At 38.7% G+C, this 17,238-nt stretch overlaps 1 protein-coding gene across 1 annotated transcript in view; it reads left to right on the top strand.

Moving 5' to 3' along the window:
* LOC107670779 (protein FAM189A1-like) overlaps window positions 1–17,238 on the top strand; it is a 111,165-nt gene extending 93,927 nt beyond the window's left edge. The window contains 10 exon segments of the mRNA XM_016463543.1: window positions 948–1,079; window positions 7,142–7,249; window positions 8,516–8,523; window positions 9,414–9,551; window positions 10,300–10,435; window positions 13,397–13,475; window positions 14,558–15,223; window positions 16,319–16,384; window positions 16,482–16,804; window positions 16,959–17,238. Of these exon segments, the coding sequence (XP_016319029.1) occupies window positions 948–1,079; window positions 7,142–7,249; window positions 8,516–8,523; window positions 9,414–9,551; window positions 10,300–10,435; window positions 13,397–13,475; window positions 14,558–15,223; window positions 16,319–16,384; window positions 16,482–16,804; window positions 16,959–17,162 (1,860 nt within the window). The 3' untranslated portion in view covers window positions 17,163–17,238.

Below are 17,238 nucleotides of genomic sequence, written 5' to 3'. Positions count from 1 at the left end.
ATTTATTTATATATTGATTTTATGACTCTTTTCTTTTCTCTTTAAGCAAGCGGAAGCCAGTGGTGATTAGATTTCACCAGGCATTTGAAGTCTCACTCAATCTACAGTGGGGAGTTTGTCTCACAAGATACTAATTTTAAAAAATTAATAAGAATTAATAACATGGAGTGCTTTCTATTGTCCTCTCCTTAAACAGGCCCTTCATAATCCTCCAGTAATTCTCCATAATTGAACAGAAACAAAACGCTGTCTTAATCACCTGTCGTCATGGAAACATGACATTGAGAACCCAATGGCATTTCTCACCTGGTGCCGTTGTGCAAAAACAGGTCAGGTAATTATCCCTCCCTTTGTCTACAGGTTCAGACCAGGCTAAATACAGACTTCTGTCTCCATCAGTCTCTTCTCCACCTGATTTAGGGATTAGCATGTTGGATTAAGCTTTCACAAATATGCAGCTACTTTTTGTGTAAAAAAAAGTTGTTTGGGACAAAAATTGTTAAACGTGTTGTTCACATTGAAAAAGATTTGAATTTAATTTGTGTATTTTATAAATATGACCCTGTCTGCTAGCTGCCAGCTACACTATTAACATCTGTCATCTATGATAACTTTTAACCATCAAGTGTAAATTCAATGGCATCAAGACCGCAGAAGAATTTGGACGTACCACAAAATTAGTTTTTGTTGACAATTTCTCAAGGGGTAATATGATCCTGCTTCTCTCAGGCAGACAGGGAACACTATTTCACGTCTGCTGAACAAGTGTCATAACTGTATCATTCTTGTGATGGAAGGAATTTAGTGTGTTACCATTGTCCCTGGCCTGCCCTGTCTACGTGTTTGTTTTCTCCTTGAGCATTCACACAATTTATTGCCCATTTTATGCAGAAATAAACATTTGACTTGCATGAAACTGAAATCAGTTTGTTTCTGTCCTTCTGCAGATCAAATTTGACAGTGATGGTGTGTGTGTCTGCTGTGAGCTCGAGCGCCTGAGATCCACCTGTAATAATCTGGGAGATACGCTTAAACTCAACCCGCTGAGGGACTGCAACACCATACGTCTCCGCCTGAAGGTATCATTGTGTGTGTGTGTGTGTGTGTGTGTGTGTGTGTGTGTGTGTGTGTGTGTGTGTGTGTGTTTGTTAAATCCTGGTATCTGTATCTTTTAACAAAGTAAATGAGATGAGATATGATGTTTGGAATTGATTTCAGAACATCATCAAAATAGCCAGCTAATTTTCTGTACATTCTTTAATAGCCTCTTCTATCAATTTGATATTCCAGTATTAAGATTTTTTTTAACATTCTAATTAGACTTTTTGCTAATTTGCCTCAGTTAATGAATATTTGATTAGACAAGTAAATGAGGACAATTAAATACATTAGACATGTAAATTATGATTATTTTGATGATACACAATGTTTTTGCATTTTCATTAGGTTTGAAAGCATGCATATATTGTTTGAAAATCTCTAATCTTATTTAATTAACCAGATTAAAAAGTCTTTAAGAATAAAGCAAATGGTAGTGCCACTAGAGAAAACAGTCTAGTACCCCTCAGTTATATTCCTTAAAAGGAGAAGTTTATGTAGACAACATCTTGACAATTAAGGGGCCTTCTTAGGGACTGTACTGTACATTACCATTCAAAAGGTTGGGGTAAGTAAGACTTTTTTGTTATTATTCTCATCAGGGCTGAATTTATTTGCTGAAAAATATGGTAAAAACAATAATTTTGTAAAATATTATTACAATTTTAATAACTGTGATTCCTGTGATGGAAAAGCTAATTTTTCAGCAGCCATTACTCCAGTCTGCAGAGTGACATGATCAGTCAGAAATTATTTTAAAAAAATGCTAATTTGGTGCTATTTGGAAGTATTATCAATGTTGAAAACGATTGTGCTGATTAATATTTTTGTTGAAACCATGCTACATTATTTTTAAAAAGTTTACTTTATAAATAGAAAGTCCCAAAGAACAGTGCTTATTTGAAATAAAAATCTTTTGTAACATTATAAATATCTTTAGTGTCACAATTAATCAGTTTAATACAATAAAAGTATTTTCTGACTGACCCCAAGTGTTTGAACGGTAGTGTACACTGTATATAATTAAGGACTTTATACACACTCTAAATAACGGAGAGCAGAAACTGAATGGATTGCACTGTAGAGTAAAAGAAGAGATTTGGTAGTAATCTGTGTAAAAATCTGCAAGTTCAGACCCAGGTAGGGATGATGTAAAACTACAAGAGATTTTAAGACCTCAATCTTCTCTGGCACCATTATACCTGTAGGCAAGCACTTAATCTCAAGTCACTCCAAGGGTATTGTCCCTGCAGAAACGGCACTGTAAGTCACCTTGGATGAAAAGTGCCTTCAGTGTTATGAATATGTAGTGTTCATTTAGTAAATTAACATGGCTCGCATTGCAATCCTACAGTTTTTGATTTTATGTTTTTTTTTTTTTTTCTGGGATTGTGGTATTCTGTATATACAGAGACCTTTTAATGGTTTTGGATTGTACTCTTGTTCTGCTATTTGGTTTTAAATGTTGTTTTTGAGAACCAAGAATTTTTGCATTATATTTTTAAGAAATGCATTTGTAAAATATCATACTTATAGCCTGGAGAAGTATTTTTTGGCTCTGCTCCCATGCACATTTGCTGGGTTCCGCCAGGGATTTCTCCATTTTCACTTTTCGTTTGACTTTTAGAGAGTATTTGAACCATTTAGCAGAGCAAGAATTACACGCTATTCCCGCAAACGTCTGCCTTATTGGACACGTCTCTTCGTGTTGCACTGTAGGTCTCTCTCTAATATGCAGATGAGACTCAGTCATCATTAGTTATGCATCTTCAATTAGCGCTCGCCGCTGGTTCCCTTTCCAGTGTCTAAGCAATTCACTCATGCTAGCCATGATCCCGGCGCATTTGGCAGCTTTTGAAATGGTTTGTGGTAATGTGAGGCTTCCACAAATTTACTTATACAAAGCAATTGCCACTCTTTATGAAATCGAGAAAAACACTTGCTTGTAAATACTTGATTATAAATGCTTCTTTACATGTTTTCATCATTTCATACTTAGAAAAACACACAGTAAGTCTTCTTTTTCTGTACAGATGATGTATTTGTAAGTCTTTGTGTTTTTGTGCCTTCATAAACGTAATGTCTCAGTTCAGATGATTTGTATTTTTTTTAAGTGTGCTGATTAATTCTACAGTGTAAATTACAGTGAAACTAGCTTTACCTTACTGAGAGTGAAAACAGCTGGTTACACACAATTTCCTGCATGAATTGAAAGTAAAAATAGATTATATCTGTTATTTCAGTAGAATTATAAACTATTATAATCTTTCAATTTAGCTTAAGTTTTAATAATTTTGTCGTGCCTTTGTCATTTATATTAGTGTTTTTATATATATTTCTATGAAGCATTATTTTTGTTTTACTTTTAATTTTAGTTATTTTACTACTTCAACTTAAACTTATTTCATACAGTTAGTTGTCAATGCAACATTCCTAGTTTTCATTTAAGTTAGTTTTTCTTCTAATATTTATATTTGTTTTATTTTATCTTTATTTTAATTACTGAAAACCATAATTTTTAATTAACAATAGCAACACTGGACTATATAAATGAATTTCCTCAGCCAGCCTTTCACATTGCCAAATTATAAAAATATCACACACAAAGAGAATGGCAAACCCGTATTATTTGACTGTTGATGATCTATATGATATCGGTAGCACTTACTCAGATGGAGTTCTGAAGCATCAATAAGATTTATACATTTTAATGCTCTTATTGATGTCTGAAGGTTTCCTGTCTTCTCATGGCCAGTTAGGTCAACTGAGATGCCTATAAAGACCATCAGTATAATTAATGTTATGACTCATTGGCATATCACATCATGTGGCTCCCTCATTGTAAGGGCTATTACATCCCACTGGTGTGTTTCATAATGACACACTCGTTTTCCTTCAGGACTCATTTGAGGTATAATACCTTAAGGTGTTTGTCAGTGTCAGTACTATCATGTCAGTTTGCAGTACAGCAACCACTCAGGTAACTGGTTTAGACCCTCATCAATATTACGAGAATGCAAAAAATGGTTCCATGTCCCATCAGCTGGAGGAATGTATTATCAGAATGAAGGTGGTGCGCTACAGGCATGCACTTTCATTGCTCTTTTTTGTTCTGCTTGTCGTCAGGGAGACAAGTGTTAGCACTGCTGGCTCAAAATGAGAAGAGCAGGTGTTTCTTGGTGGAGCTGACCTAGTACCTCTGTTAGATTTGCTGGAACACAACCGCACGGGCTAGTTCTGCATCCTACCAGAGTTAGTCCAGTCATAACATTAGTTTGTTGTCTAGATTCATAGGTATTGCCTCGATCTGTTTGTTTACCGCTTTTTGCCACTGCCACTGAATCTACAGCACAACAACAGAAATCATATTTTACCCAGTGTGAGTTTAATGTCTGAATAGAATATAGTGAGATAAAAACACTGTGAATTGGAAAATACATCTAGGCTAGAAACACTTCTCTCTATTGAGTAGTACTCGCAAGCTGCATGCAAAGACAAATGTACTTGCGTAACAAGTGTAAGTTCAATTGATGAGCAAATGACTCTTCTTTTAAAGGGGTCATATGATGCGATTTCAAGTTTTCCTTTCTCTTTGGAGTGTTACAAGCTGTTCGTGAATAGTTAAGATCCCTGAAGTTGCAAAGACTGAAGTCTCAAAACCAAAGAGATATTCTTTATCAAAGTTAAGACTCTGCCACACCCCCCTAAAACGGCTCGTTCTAACACGCCCCCACATATTGAAAAATAATGTGTTTTTTGAACATTAAAGCATGTCAACATATTCTGTTACACCAAATACACAAAATAATGATCTTTAAAAAAGCATCATATGACCCCTTTAAAGAATTGTTCAAAAAGACTTTGAATCAGTTTGATGAATCGTTCACTTAATATACTCATTGAATCAGAGTCTTTTCTGAATCAACATCTGCACTTTCAGAATAGCATGTTAGCATTATCATTAGTGATGTCTGTTTTGAAATGCAGCCAGTTCTGTGTTCTGGTGTAGTATGGTATTATTGAATTATATATTGGTATTTTATTTAAAACATTTTAAAAATGATATAAAAAAGATTTAAATTAGACCAAAAAACTACAAAAATGCATTAGAGTCACTTCTTTCCAGAAGTGACTTTTTTTTTGTGTGCATTTGTATAAACACATCCTCCACCCCCAAAGAGGGGGTCTTGGCCTTTTCGGGAGGGTTAGATGACTGTACAGTCATGTAGAAGTGGTTAGGCCTGTCCAGTCCTCTTAGGATGGGCTCCTTTCACCTAAAGGGCTTGTGCATGTTTAGGAATTCAACATTTTCCTTGAGGACATCACTGGGTCACATACATTCCATCTTGTCACAACGAGAGATCAGACAGAGCTCTGATAGCAGGTGTGTGTGATGGGCTGTCGTATAAACTGAATGTACTCAGTATGGTAGAATATCAAACATTGCCAGTGACTTCCTTTGGTTTTTATTTCAGTGATCTCTTTCTCCTAATGACTCACTATCCACAGTGGCTACATGCTGTATTCTGTTAGTGTCATTGCTTTCTTCAACCGCTCCTGCTTAGGTTAAAGGGATAGTTTTTCACCCAAAAATGAAAATTCTGTCACTCACCCTCATGTTGTTACAAACCAGTAAGACCTTTGTTCATCTTCAAAATGTGCGATGCATGCATGTGTTTTCCTCTGCATGTAAACAAGGCGCAGCGCATGCGTGTTCTACGTCAGCAGCACCACATGCATGTTGTTTATGTGCAGGAAGGCACACATATGCATCGTGATACTCTCCATAATGGCGGAAGACGGTAACTCGCAGGAGAATAATTGTTGAATAAAGTTGTTATTTTTGTTTTCTTTGCACACAAAAAGTATTCTCGTAGCGTCATAAAATTACAGTTGAACCACTGATGTCACATGGACCATTTTAACAATGTCCTTACTATGTTTCTGTGCCTTGATCGTGGAAGTACCCTTAATGTCTATGGAGGGTCAGAGAGCTCTCAGATTTCATCAAAAATATCTTAATTTGTGTCCTGAAGATGAACGAAGGTCTTATGGGTTTGGAACGACATGAGGGTGAGTAGCTAATGACAGAATTTTCATTTTTGGGTGAACTACCCCTTTAATGTGTTACTGTTATGCTATATGATATATGTTATATATATATATAGTGGCGGGACGACCAAACGACAGACACAGTGGGTGTGGCGTCAGGCCTCGGGTCTGAATACTTTCCGTACCCACTGTATATATATATATATATATATGTGTGTGTGTGTGTGTGTGTGTGTGTGTGTGTGTGTGTGTTATATATGTCATTTTTTACTTGTATATATTATATATGGGTGGAAGTGTACATGTTATATTTTGTGGGAGTTTATAAGCAAAGTGTTCATAAGGTTGTGTCATTTTATTACATTTTCATACATTCTTATAGAACATTTTTACACTTGAAATTTCATTTAGTTTGTCATTTTTTAAATCAATATTTTTGTACTAATTTAGAAAGTTCCTGTAAAAATGTACATCAAAAGCACTGTAGCAATAGACATTGTAACTGAAATGTACAGAATCAAATCAGATCAAATGAATCAGGATCAAGTCAAACTGAATCAGAATGTGGGAATGAAAGGAGTCATTGAATGGGAATGGATTTTTAAGGCTGCACAAGGACTTTCCCCATTCCACCTTTTAGTTCAGCTTTTTGTGCTTATCTTTTGCAGAACGATAATGCAATGCAAAAGTCCCAATTTTGTGACACCATTATCCCTCTTATCCATTATGTCATAGCCACTCTCCCTCTTCCACACATTTGTTCTTTCCTGACTGTTGTTTTTACATGGCTTTCTCGCTCTGACAAACAGAACAATAAATGTTCGTGCCAGGCTGAGGTTTTTGCAAAGAAACAATTGCCACTCGCGTTTATTTTCTGTCTGTCTTTCTCTCACTCTCCTTCTGTCCTTCCGTGTCTCTTTCTCTTTGATTCACACCTTCTTGTCCTCTCTCTTCTTATCCCTGTCTCTCCATTTCTCTCTCTATCTCCCAGGAGTTGCTTTTCAGCGTGTGTGCACTGAATGTTATCTCCACCATTGTGTGTGCTCTGGCCACAGCCGTATGCTGTATGCAAATGGTTTCTACTGATTTACTACAGATGGTAAGTGTGATCCATACCACAATGTGTGTGTGTCTTTCTGAGTGTGTTAATGCACATTACATCATGGAGATAAGATCAGACGATCAAGACAAGGGAAAATGTAATAGTATAATTAGCGAAATGCCAGAGAAATAGTCTATATTATGTACTTGTAACCATCAAGAGAAAAGGCAATTTAATCAGATTTCACTAAGTGCATCTTACACTGGCCTAAATAATGTTTTTAATTTAGCATAATTCAAGAGCAATATGAACAAACCATTAAATATATCCTGTGACTTAGTCTTCAGACATGAATTGCGAATGGATTTTCATACCCTTTCCCAAGAGAAACCTGATTTACTTAAAATAATCAGTTTAGAAATTAATGTTAATTTTTGGATCTTCCTATCCTTTTTTTCTCTTTTCAACGATGGTCATAACAGAGTGGTCTTTGTAAAATGAGTTGACTTTAATTATAGTAAGGAAACCCATTGCTTTTGTAATATGACAGTAAATAAGCTAAACTGAAAAATATTTGTCAGGCATATCTGAAGTATCTGAGTTGCAGAGACCTCAGTTATGTGAACATATATTTTCACTATAGTTAAAGGGATAGTTCACCCAAAAATGAAAATTCTGTTTCATTTTCTGACCCTCTTGTCATTCCAAACTTGTATGAATTTCTTTTTATTGCGGAACACAAAACAAGATATTTTGAATAATGCTGTCAACCAAACAGTTTCAGTTCCCATTGACTTCCACTGTACTTTTTGTCCATATCATGGAAGTCATGGAAACAAAACTGTTTGGTTTCCAACATTCCTCAAAATATCTTCTTTTATGTTCCATGGAGAATAGAAAGTCATACAGGATTGGAACAACACAAGGGTGAGTAAAGCCGGGCTCACACTACAGGAATTTTAAAATCCTAACCGATTATGCACACACACACATAAGGAGAACCTTTGCAGATTATCTTCCCTCAAATCTTAAACATGCACACACTACAAGATTTTAACATCGTGGCACATCACACACTACAAGATATTATTAAGATTATCATGCCAGAGGGAGCGCCTCACGTGATCTCACGCAGCAGATCGTCATTGATATTTCAGTGATGTTTACATATGTTAGCTAGCCTGCTAGCTGCTTTCTACACTCACCCGGTACATTCAAAACTGAGGTGATTTGACTCCAGCACTTCTCTTTCTCCTTACGGTTGTGATACGTTTTCCACACATTATACAGACAGTCGTGTTACTATAAAACGTCAAGAAGCAGTTTCTTCCGTCTCCACTATCTAACAGGGCCTTACAGCAGCTGTTTTGCGGTCCTGCATTGGCTATTGTGAAAGTACTGATGTAATCATATAGCCGTCATCATCCCAATTTAAATCCTAAATATCAAACATGTTTGATATGATCGGGGCGGCCCCGATTTGTGTGCGAGCAGATCGGGAGGTGCAAGATTCGATCGGTGAATGCCTCACATTAGCAGATAATCCGCGCCGAACATCTTGACCGATCGAGGGGCTCGACAAGATTTTTGCTCAGATTCTCGGGAGGGGGCTAAATCGGGCTAAAAATCCTATAGTGTGAGCCAGGCTTAAATGATGATAAAATTTATTTATATTTTTGTGTGGCCTTTAAGTATACTTACATACTTCCTTACTTTATGGGTTAAGTAAAGTCAATTAAATTTTTCATTGTTCTGATACCTACTATATCAGCCTGGAAATTACATCACACAAAATCTAAGGTTTATGGTTATCACTGGCAAAATAAAAACCTATTCGCAGGCACATTTGTCACCAAAGATTAATTTGTTACATTAATTCTGCATCCAAAGACTTATAATCACCTTTTCTTTTATGCAGAGTAAAACAGCTTTCTCTGAGCCATTGATGCTATGACAAGAGTCCTCATCTCATTTGGTTGTACAACAAGCATATATTTCAGAAGTACTATTCTTTTCTTAAGCGTGAGATTACGAGGACGAGACCACAGACGTTACAATACTCGCTCCCTTTTGGTGGATCTGTCTTTTTCAGCCAGCCTGTTTTATGCGAGAGAAAATAAACTTGTGGGACATAAAGTTTTAATGTTCTTTAAGAGCGGGCTTTGTGCGGTTTATGGGCACTGCAGTAAATTGCACAACCTCGTGGATGGCTGCAGCAGAGGCATGGGCACAGGGAGATGAATTGAGATGAGTTATATTAGCATGGCTGCGGCTCTGTGAACGAGTTCATCCCACCCATCCCCCCTCCTCCCTACTACCCCCCAGAGTACACCTGCACACCTGTGATGGAGGGCCAGAGGTAAAGCCGCACATACAGACACACAGCTCACATCCTAGCTGACATGAAATGACCTAATATTTGCACTATATCTGAGAAACCGTTTGATCCCAGATTGCTGTGCTCTGAGAAAAAGGTGCACTTTTAAATAAATTGATTCGCAGAGATTTGTGAAATTGCCCTATGGAATGATTATGCAAAACATCCATTCTTTTTTTTTAATGGGAATTTGGACCTATCCACCGCCATGTTGTTTAAGTGCAGGTCTTAATGCAAACTGCTCTGACAATCCACATTATGGAGCACCAGTGTCCATGGCCTGGTGTAAATCCACCATTGATTTCTCTGTCTTGCACTGTGAGACACTCTGCCCACCATCCCATCATAAAAAACGTGCTGATGAGGCTGTTTAGCCCGCAGCCACACTAATGTGTCAACAAAGCAGTAAATACATAGAGAGCAAGAGCAGCCCAACATACACACTGGCTGCTTCAAAGCACAATCAAAGTCAGGATGTGGTAATACACAAAGAAACATGAAAAAAACACAGATTCCTCCCCTCCTTTATGACAGAGGGAGTCTGGTTAATTAAAAGAATGGGATGTATAAACTGGCTGAGATAAAGAGGAAATGGTTTCATTTTCCACAGTTCCTAAATGGCCTCACATATTTTTTGCAGCTATCATCCTCACCAATATAATACAGCCAAATTTGTTGAAGCATTGATTCAGTGTTGTAATCATGTTTTACTATCATCTCTGTCCATTAGAGGGTTGCATCTGGACTTTCCACACTCTCCCTTCAGTGCTATTTATGGGGTGCCTATAAACAGCCCTGGGGCTTTATATCCATCTGAGCTGCCACCACCCTATGAATCTGTCGTGGGACAGACACCTGCCAGCCAGGTAAGAGCTGACTGTCAGTTCTGTGTCCCAGTTTCTCCCATGTTTTGATTGTTAATTGATTTCAGGTGTGTCCCAATTAGTTCCTTGTTATTTAAGCCCTGTGTTTTCCTGAGTTCTTCGTCTTGTCTTAAACGTCAACTCCATGTGCAACGTGTGTGTTCCTACCTGTCCTGTGTTCCCTGTGGTTTGGATTAAATAAAACTTATTATTAGTAGACTAGTTATTCGGAAATCGAGGCCGTTTTCTTGTCAAGCACGCTGGCCGTTCCACAGTCAAGCCCGCTGGCCAATTCACTCCCAAGCCCTCAGCTGACAGCAGCAGTCTCCTTCACCTCTGCTCATAAAAGGAGAATGCGGAGGAAGAGACTGTAGGCTCCAGCCCCTGAGTCCGCTCCAGTGTCGACTCCAGCCTCTGAGTCCGCTCCAGTGTCGGCTCCAGCCCCTGAGTACGCTCCTGAAAGGGCTCCTGTCCCCACGTCAAGCCCAGAGAGGGCTTCAGTTCCCACGTCCAGCCCACAGAGGGCTCCTGTTCCCACGTCAAGCCCAGGAAGGGCCACAGGTCCCGCGTCAGGCCCACAGAGGGCCTCAGGGGCCGATATTTTCCCCAAGGATTTTTTTGGGGAGGGTTGTAGGGCTCCGGCCGTAGAGACCGGGCTGAGTGCCAAGGCCAAGGCCACAGAGGCCGCTCCGCCATGGCCCCCTGAACTGTCTGCTCCGCCATGGCTCCCCGAGCTACATGCTCCAACATGGCTCCCTGGTCTGCCTGCTCCACCATGGCCCCCTGAGTTCCCTGCTCCGCCATGGCCCCCTGAGTTCCCTGCTCCAACATGGCACCCTGAACTGCCTGATCCGCCATGGGTCCCGGAACGGGTACCGCTCTGGAGGCCTGCCATCCCGTGTAAGCCTGTCCCCAGAGCGCCCACCCCCCCTCCCCGTTGGATGTTGTGTGGCACATGGACGCGCCTTCGGGGAGGGGGGAGTAATGTCAGTTCTGTGTCTTGTGTTTTGCTCCCCATGTGCTCCCCATGACCCAGTTTCTCCCGTGTTTTTATTGTTCATTGATTTCAGGTGTGTCCCAATTAGTTCCTTGTTATTTAAGCCCTGTGAGTTCTTCGTCCTGTCTCTAACGTCCATCCCTTGTGCTACGTCTGTTTTCCTACCTGTGAGTCTTTATTTGGACAAATAAAGATTGTTTCCCATGATATTCTCCGTCGTCTCCGTGCTCCTTAGTTCCTCACAGTAGCAACTGTGACACTGACACCTTTTCTACATACTACTGTAATATTGCATGATGATTTGGTTATGTAGGGTCTAGTATTAAGTTGCATGACTATTTAATTTAAAACAATATCAGGTGATTTTTTCAGATGCCTAAAGTGAGCATGTTTAAAGTCATTTTGGGGAGTCATTTGGGGAAACAAGTAACCCTCCAAACAAAACATTAAAATTTATTTTAATTCAGAAATGAAAACATGCTCATCATAAACGAGGTGTATTTAAGTCATTGTTTGGCACATTTTTGAATAAATGAATAGATGAGCATCACATCATTGATCCTTTTACTGTTTTGTTACAGTTCCTGTTGTTTTGTAGATTGTACTAGTAGTTTGTGGGAATTTCAGTCTTAAAGTAATGCAGACTCTACCTGTTAGCATACTACCAATTCAGCAATGTTCCTCTTCAGTTACACTCATTTGTCTGTGTAAAGCTCGACAGTCAAAAGGTCCTTCGGTGCACTTGAGGGGCTGAAAGGAATTAATACAAGTGCCTTCGTATAATGGATTATAATTTTCTCTGGAACACATCAGCAATATAGGCAGGAATTTCATTCCATTTAAAAGAAATGGGCTTTCTTACAGTGAGAGCAGGGCCTGTTTTTGAACAATGATTTCCCATCAAATTTCTCTTCTTCACCCGATGAAAGGGAACAAGAGCTCTCATCTTTGCAAAAGGATGCACAAAGAACCACCCAAACCTTTCAAATCCAGTGACTGAGCCCGTGATTACGTGTTATTTTGAAGATTTGTTTGCTACCTAAAGGAGTTTGTGATTAAAAAAGGATAAAATCCCAAGAGGTTTCCTTGATTTTAGACCTTTCTCATGTGAAGCTATTGATAACCATCTGCAAACAAAGCAGCAGGGGCATTTCAATCAGTAGAGCCGTTTCTTACCTGAAGCACAAGCCTGAGAAGATTTGAAAGCAGCAATACTAGAAAGAGACGGGAAGAAATATTTTTAAATTGATATAGTCAGCTTTATTTATAGCTACTGACTGTAGCCTGCAGCTCATTTTCCACATTTTTATAAAGTCGATCTGTGCTGTAAAATAAGCTCTCTGTATACAGGATAAATTCTCTGTATAGTCGTTTGTGTGTTTTGGATCAATCATGTTATGAGGATTTTTTTTTTAATGGAAACCGCAGTGTGCAGTCAAAGTTTAAAGTGCAAATGTGATCTTAGAGAGCCCCCTGCAGGTCACAATATGGCACAGTCGTTTTAAAGCACTGCTGTGGTGCCAGATGTCAGGCTGCGGCAGACTCCTCAGTGCCAGATGTTCTGATGTCTGATTCTCCGCCTTTTGCAGTTGTTTGTTATCGTCCTCAGGTGGAAGACCATTTTCGATCACCATCCTCTCCAGAAGGTTACACTCAAAAGCATTTCTAAACTGTTTATTGAGGTGTAACAATATATAACAGTGCAATACAATAATATTGTAGTTACATCTCTTATATATGAAAAACATTAACAAAAGACAACATAAAAAAGAAAGGAGAAAGAAAAAAATATAACAGGTTATTTCTGATAGTAACAATAAGAGAAGTTGAAAATATAAAACATGTATACAAGGCAATACAACAAATCATGTTTCAAAATGGTTAATTTAAGTAAAACTAAGAAAGGGGGATGGGAGCTTGTTAGAAATTGAATTCAAAGTTTTTCTCTCTTTCTCTCTCTCATCCAGATTACCACCAGTCTTGCGCAACAGGTTACAGAGTCCAGTCTGTGTGAAAGGAACACCACAGCTGGCCTTAGCACTCAGGGTGAGGAGGATGCAAATCATATTTGTTAACAAATACAAAGTCAGGTTTTTCCGTTCTGTAGTGCATGTAGATAGAAAGACATATTTTGTTCAAATCTTCTATTCCTTCAACATTAGCATAATGTGTCTGTAATGTTTGATGGAATAATAGCATCAGGACCCAGGTTTTGCTATGGAAATAGATTTTACTTACTACCCTTCAAAAGTCTGGTGTCAGTAAGATGTTTTAATGTCTTTGAAAGAAGTATCTTATGCCTACCAAGACTGTGTTTATTTTATCAAAAATACAGTAAAACATTTGAAAAAACATAACAGAAACATAATTTGAAATATTATTACAATTTAAATTATTTGTTTTCTATTGTAATATATTTTCAAATGTAATTTATCACATGATCCTTCAGAAATCATTACTGACCCCAAATGTTTTGAACGGTTTATTTAAGATGTGACCCAACATAGTACTCATATGATTCAGCAAACATTGAAGTTTATTAATAATATCATGAATTGCACAAGTCCAACTATATGCTAAATTATTAACTTGAATTAAGGTGCGGTCACATTTGCTGTTGCTTGGTAAAAAAAATTGAGCAAAATCCAGTCATTCCAGTAGTAATCTGCACGAGCATATTTCGCATGAGGGCGGAAAAGTTCATCACACATGTTCAAGTTGCTCACTGACCAGCAGAAAGTTGCTTGGTTTAAAACTGACTTCTGTGTGAGCTGAGCTGTGCTTTATACCTGTACACATCTATTGAATAATACAAATGGTATTGGCTAATGTGACTGAATAGGAAAATTGACAATTTTGTAAATGGACAAGTGAGATTAACTAGCCTAACAAATTGATTCATATTTAAACTGTAAGAATATTCCACAATATTACTGTATTTTTGAAACATTAAATGCATCTTTTGTGAGCATACTGTAAGAGGCTTCTTTCAAAACATTACAAATCTGGCAGACTTCAAACTTTAGAATGGTAGTGTTGTTGCATTCAGACATAACACTCATTTAACAAATTCAACAGCCTTCAGTCATTATAGGTATATGACAATAATATAGTCTTTGTTCCCATAGCCTCTGTTGATAGTGCTTCCCTTATGGTGTCTGAGACTGCAGACATCCCTGATCACAGCTGTTCCTCTGAAGACCTGTGTTCTCTAGAAGTGCAAGGCTCTGATTCCTCTCCATATGGCACTTTACACATCGTGCCTACTGATGGTAGCTGCACAAGTCTGGATCACTGTCTGAGGCGGCAGACCCCTGCTCGACTGGACCACAGCGAGTCCTCTGTCACGCAGGATTCCAAGCCCCACTCTCCCCAGCTGTCACCCGATGCTGTTAACGTGCCTGAGAAGGAGGAGATTACAGGCGTTAAACCCACGTCTCGCACGCAGCACAGAGAACGAACCAATAAGAAGCTTACCCTTCTTTTCCCTCCAAGCACACCATCCCAATGTGCTTCCAACTCAGCAGTGACCTCCACTGCCGCCACAGCTTCTGCTCTGACCCCCTCCGCTTGCACCTCTCCGTCACCCACCGCTCAACTGCGGGGAACCCGGCTATGCTTCAGCGTCTGGTCCCCATCCTCCTCTTCCTCACAGCCCCATGCTACCTCTGCCCTTAGCAACCCCAGTCAACGTGAGCGGCCCCGCACACTCCGTGCCACTAAAGGGTATTGGAAGCTGGCGAGGATTGTGCGTTCCACTAGTGAACCCATATCCTGTAATTCCATATCTAGAAGTACGCGAGTCTTTTTTCTCTCTGTGGCGCTATAGTTTTTTTTTTTTTACTTCATTCATTCTAAACCCTAGGTTAACAGAATCCTAGCTTAGCTTTTTCTATGTTTCAAACTGTACATTTGTAAACTCCAAGTTAATGCTCTTATTTGCCGGGGCAGTATTATTGATCGGACGAATGCAACACACACACACCTGTGTGAATGGCGGCTTGTCTTACTCTTGCACATCAGTTGGGCTTGTATGGATTTATTAAATTGATCAAAAGTGACAGGAAAGACATTTATATTATAAATGATTTCAAATAAATGCTGATCTTTTGAACTTTTCTGAACTATTCTTTAAAGGATCTTGAAAAAAGTTTCCACAAGAATATTAAACAGCGGAACTGTTTTCAAGATTTATAATAATTAGAAATGTTTCTATATTTTAAAATTATTTCTGAAGGATCATGTGATACTGAAGACTGAAGTAATAACTGCTAAAAAAAATCAGCTTTGCCATCACAGAAATAAAAGTAGTTATTTTTTTTTTATTACAATATTTCACAATATTACTGTTTTTACTCCGTGTACTCCTGACTGTATTTGACCTATGTAGACTTTTTGGACCATAATGGTACTTATGATTTGCTGAAACCATAAATACACAAATGCTAAAACAAAATGCAACACCCAAAAGTTTCTGTGACTGAATAAGTGCATAAATATTTAATGAGGCAAGTGCTATTCAGTTTATTATTGGTTGGACTGGCCATTACATTCTAACACTATATAATTTCACACGGTACACCTTTTGCAATGCAGGCTTAATGCTACAAAAGTAGGACTGAAGCTTCTTCAGTTCATGGTTTCATAACTCTTTGCAAACTCAAAACTACTAGTGTTTTTATTTTTTTAAATTTTGTTTTAATTACATTTTTTTGTTTAAAAATACAATAAACCAGATTAAGCTCATTATGAAAGCCACATACATCATGTAACTTGTTGAGTTTATATAATATTTGCTTTGTTGTAGGTAGAGGAAAAATATGATCTTTGCAAAGCAGTCTCATATTAAATCCTTAATAACCCATAAGCAATCTTGACTTGACTTGCAGGTGAGCGTTGTGTTCCTGCTTCTAACCATCCACCCGAGGACTCCCCACAGACTCCCTGTGATCAAGGTTGCACCTCTTTTCTGTTTTCCATGTAACATAGTTATTCATCTCAAGTAAAATTATGGTTATTAGAATAAACATACTAATGCATAGCTTTTAACAGCATGTATAGAGCTCTCTGAGAGCGCCCGACACCCTTCTGCCAAACAAAGCAGCCAAGGGGGCAAGAAGCAGAAGGACGGTGGAAAGGTGGACATCCAACTCAAACCTCACATCCCTCACTCAATGTCTACAGAACGGCCGCAGTCTCTCGCAGACCTCAAAACTTACAAAGACACCAAAGTCCTGGTGGCCAAGTTCCTGGAGCACTCGAGCTGCAGTCTACCTCCGGAGGTCCAGCAGGTGGTCAACAGCATTAAATGTGTTATTAAATCTGATGAGAAACACATGGAGGAGGCCATTTTCAGTGCCAGTATCATTGATCAGGTGAATTTGGTATATTTTTGTGTATAAAACATAGTATTCACCCTATGATCTGAAATTAATACATTTACACAGTTTCACTTATGCTTAGTTGAAAGTGAAAAATCACAACTGAATTACATTGGGGATGTTTGTTTTTCTCATATTCTTCACATAGTTGATGACACAGTCACAGAAGACCATGGGCAGCCAGAGGAAGCATGCTCACGAAGACCTGCATTTACAGAGCTGTGGGGCTTTGAGTTCCCCATCTTCATCCTTGCGCCGTCCACCCAGAGGATCCAGTCAGACAGATGCCCCTGCTCCCCTGGATCATCAGCCTCAAAGCCTCATCAGTGTATGCAGAGAAACTACACTTTGACCCTCCAGACTACAAACACCCTTTTCCTCATAATCCTCTGAATATGTGCCAAGGCCAAGTCCTCATCAGCAGAAAA

The sequence above is a fragment of the Sinocyclocheilus anshuiensis genome, unplaced genomic scaffold (assembly GCF_001515605.1).
Source record: "Sinocyclocheilus anshuiensis isolate Anshui unplaced genomic scaffold, SAMN03320099.WGS_v1.1 scaffold816, whole genome shotgun sequence".
Taxonomy (NCBI): Eukaryota; Metazoa; Chordata; class Actinopteri; order Cypriniformes; family Cyprinidae; genus Sinocyclocheilus; species Sinocyclocheilus anshuiensis.
The sequence above is the reverse complement of the archived record's forward strand: the minus strand, read 5'-3'. Positions and strand labels throughout refer to the sequence as shown.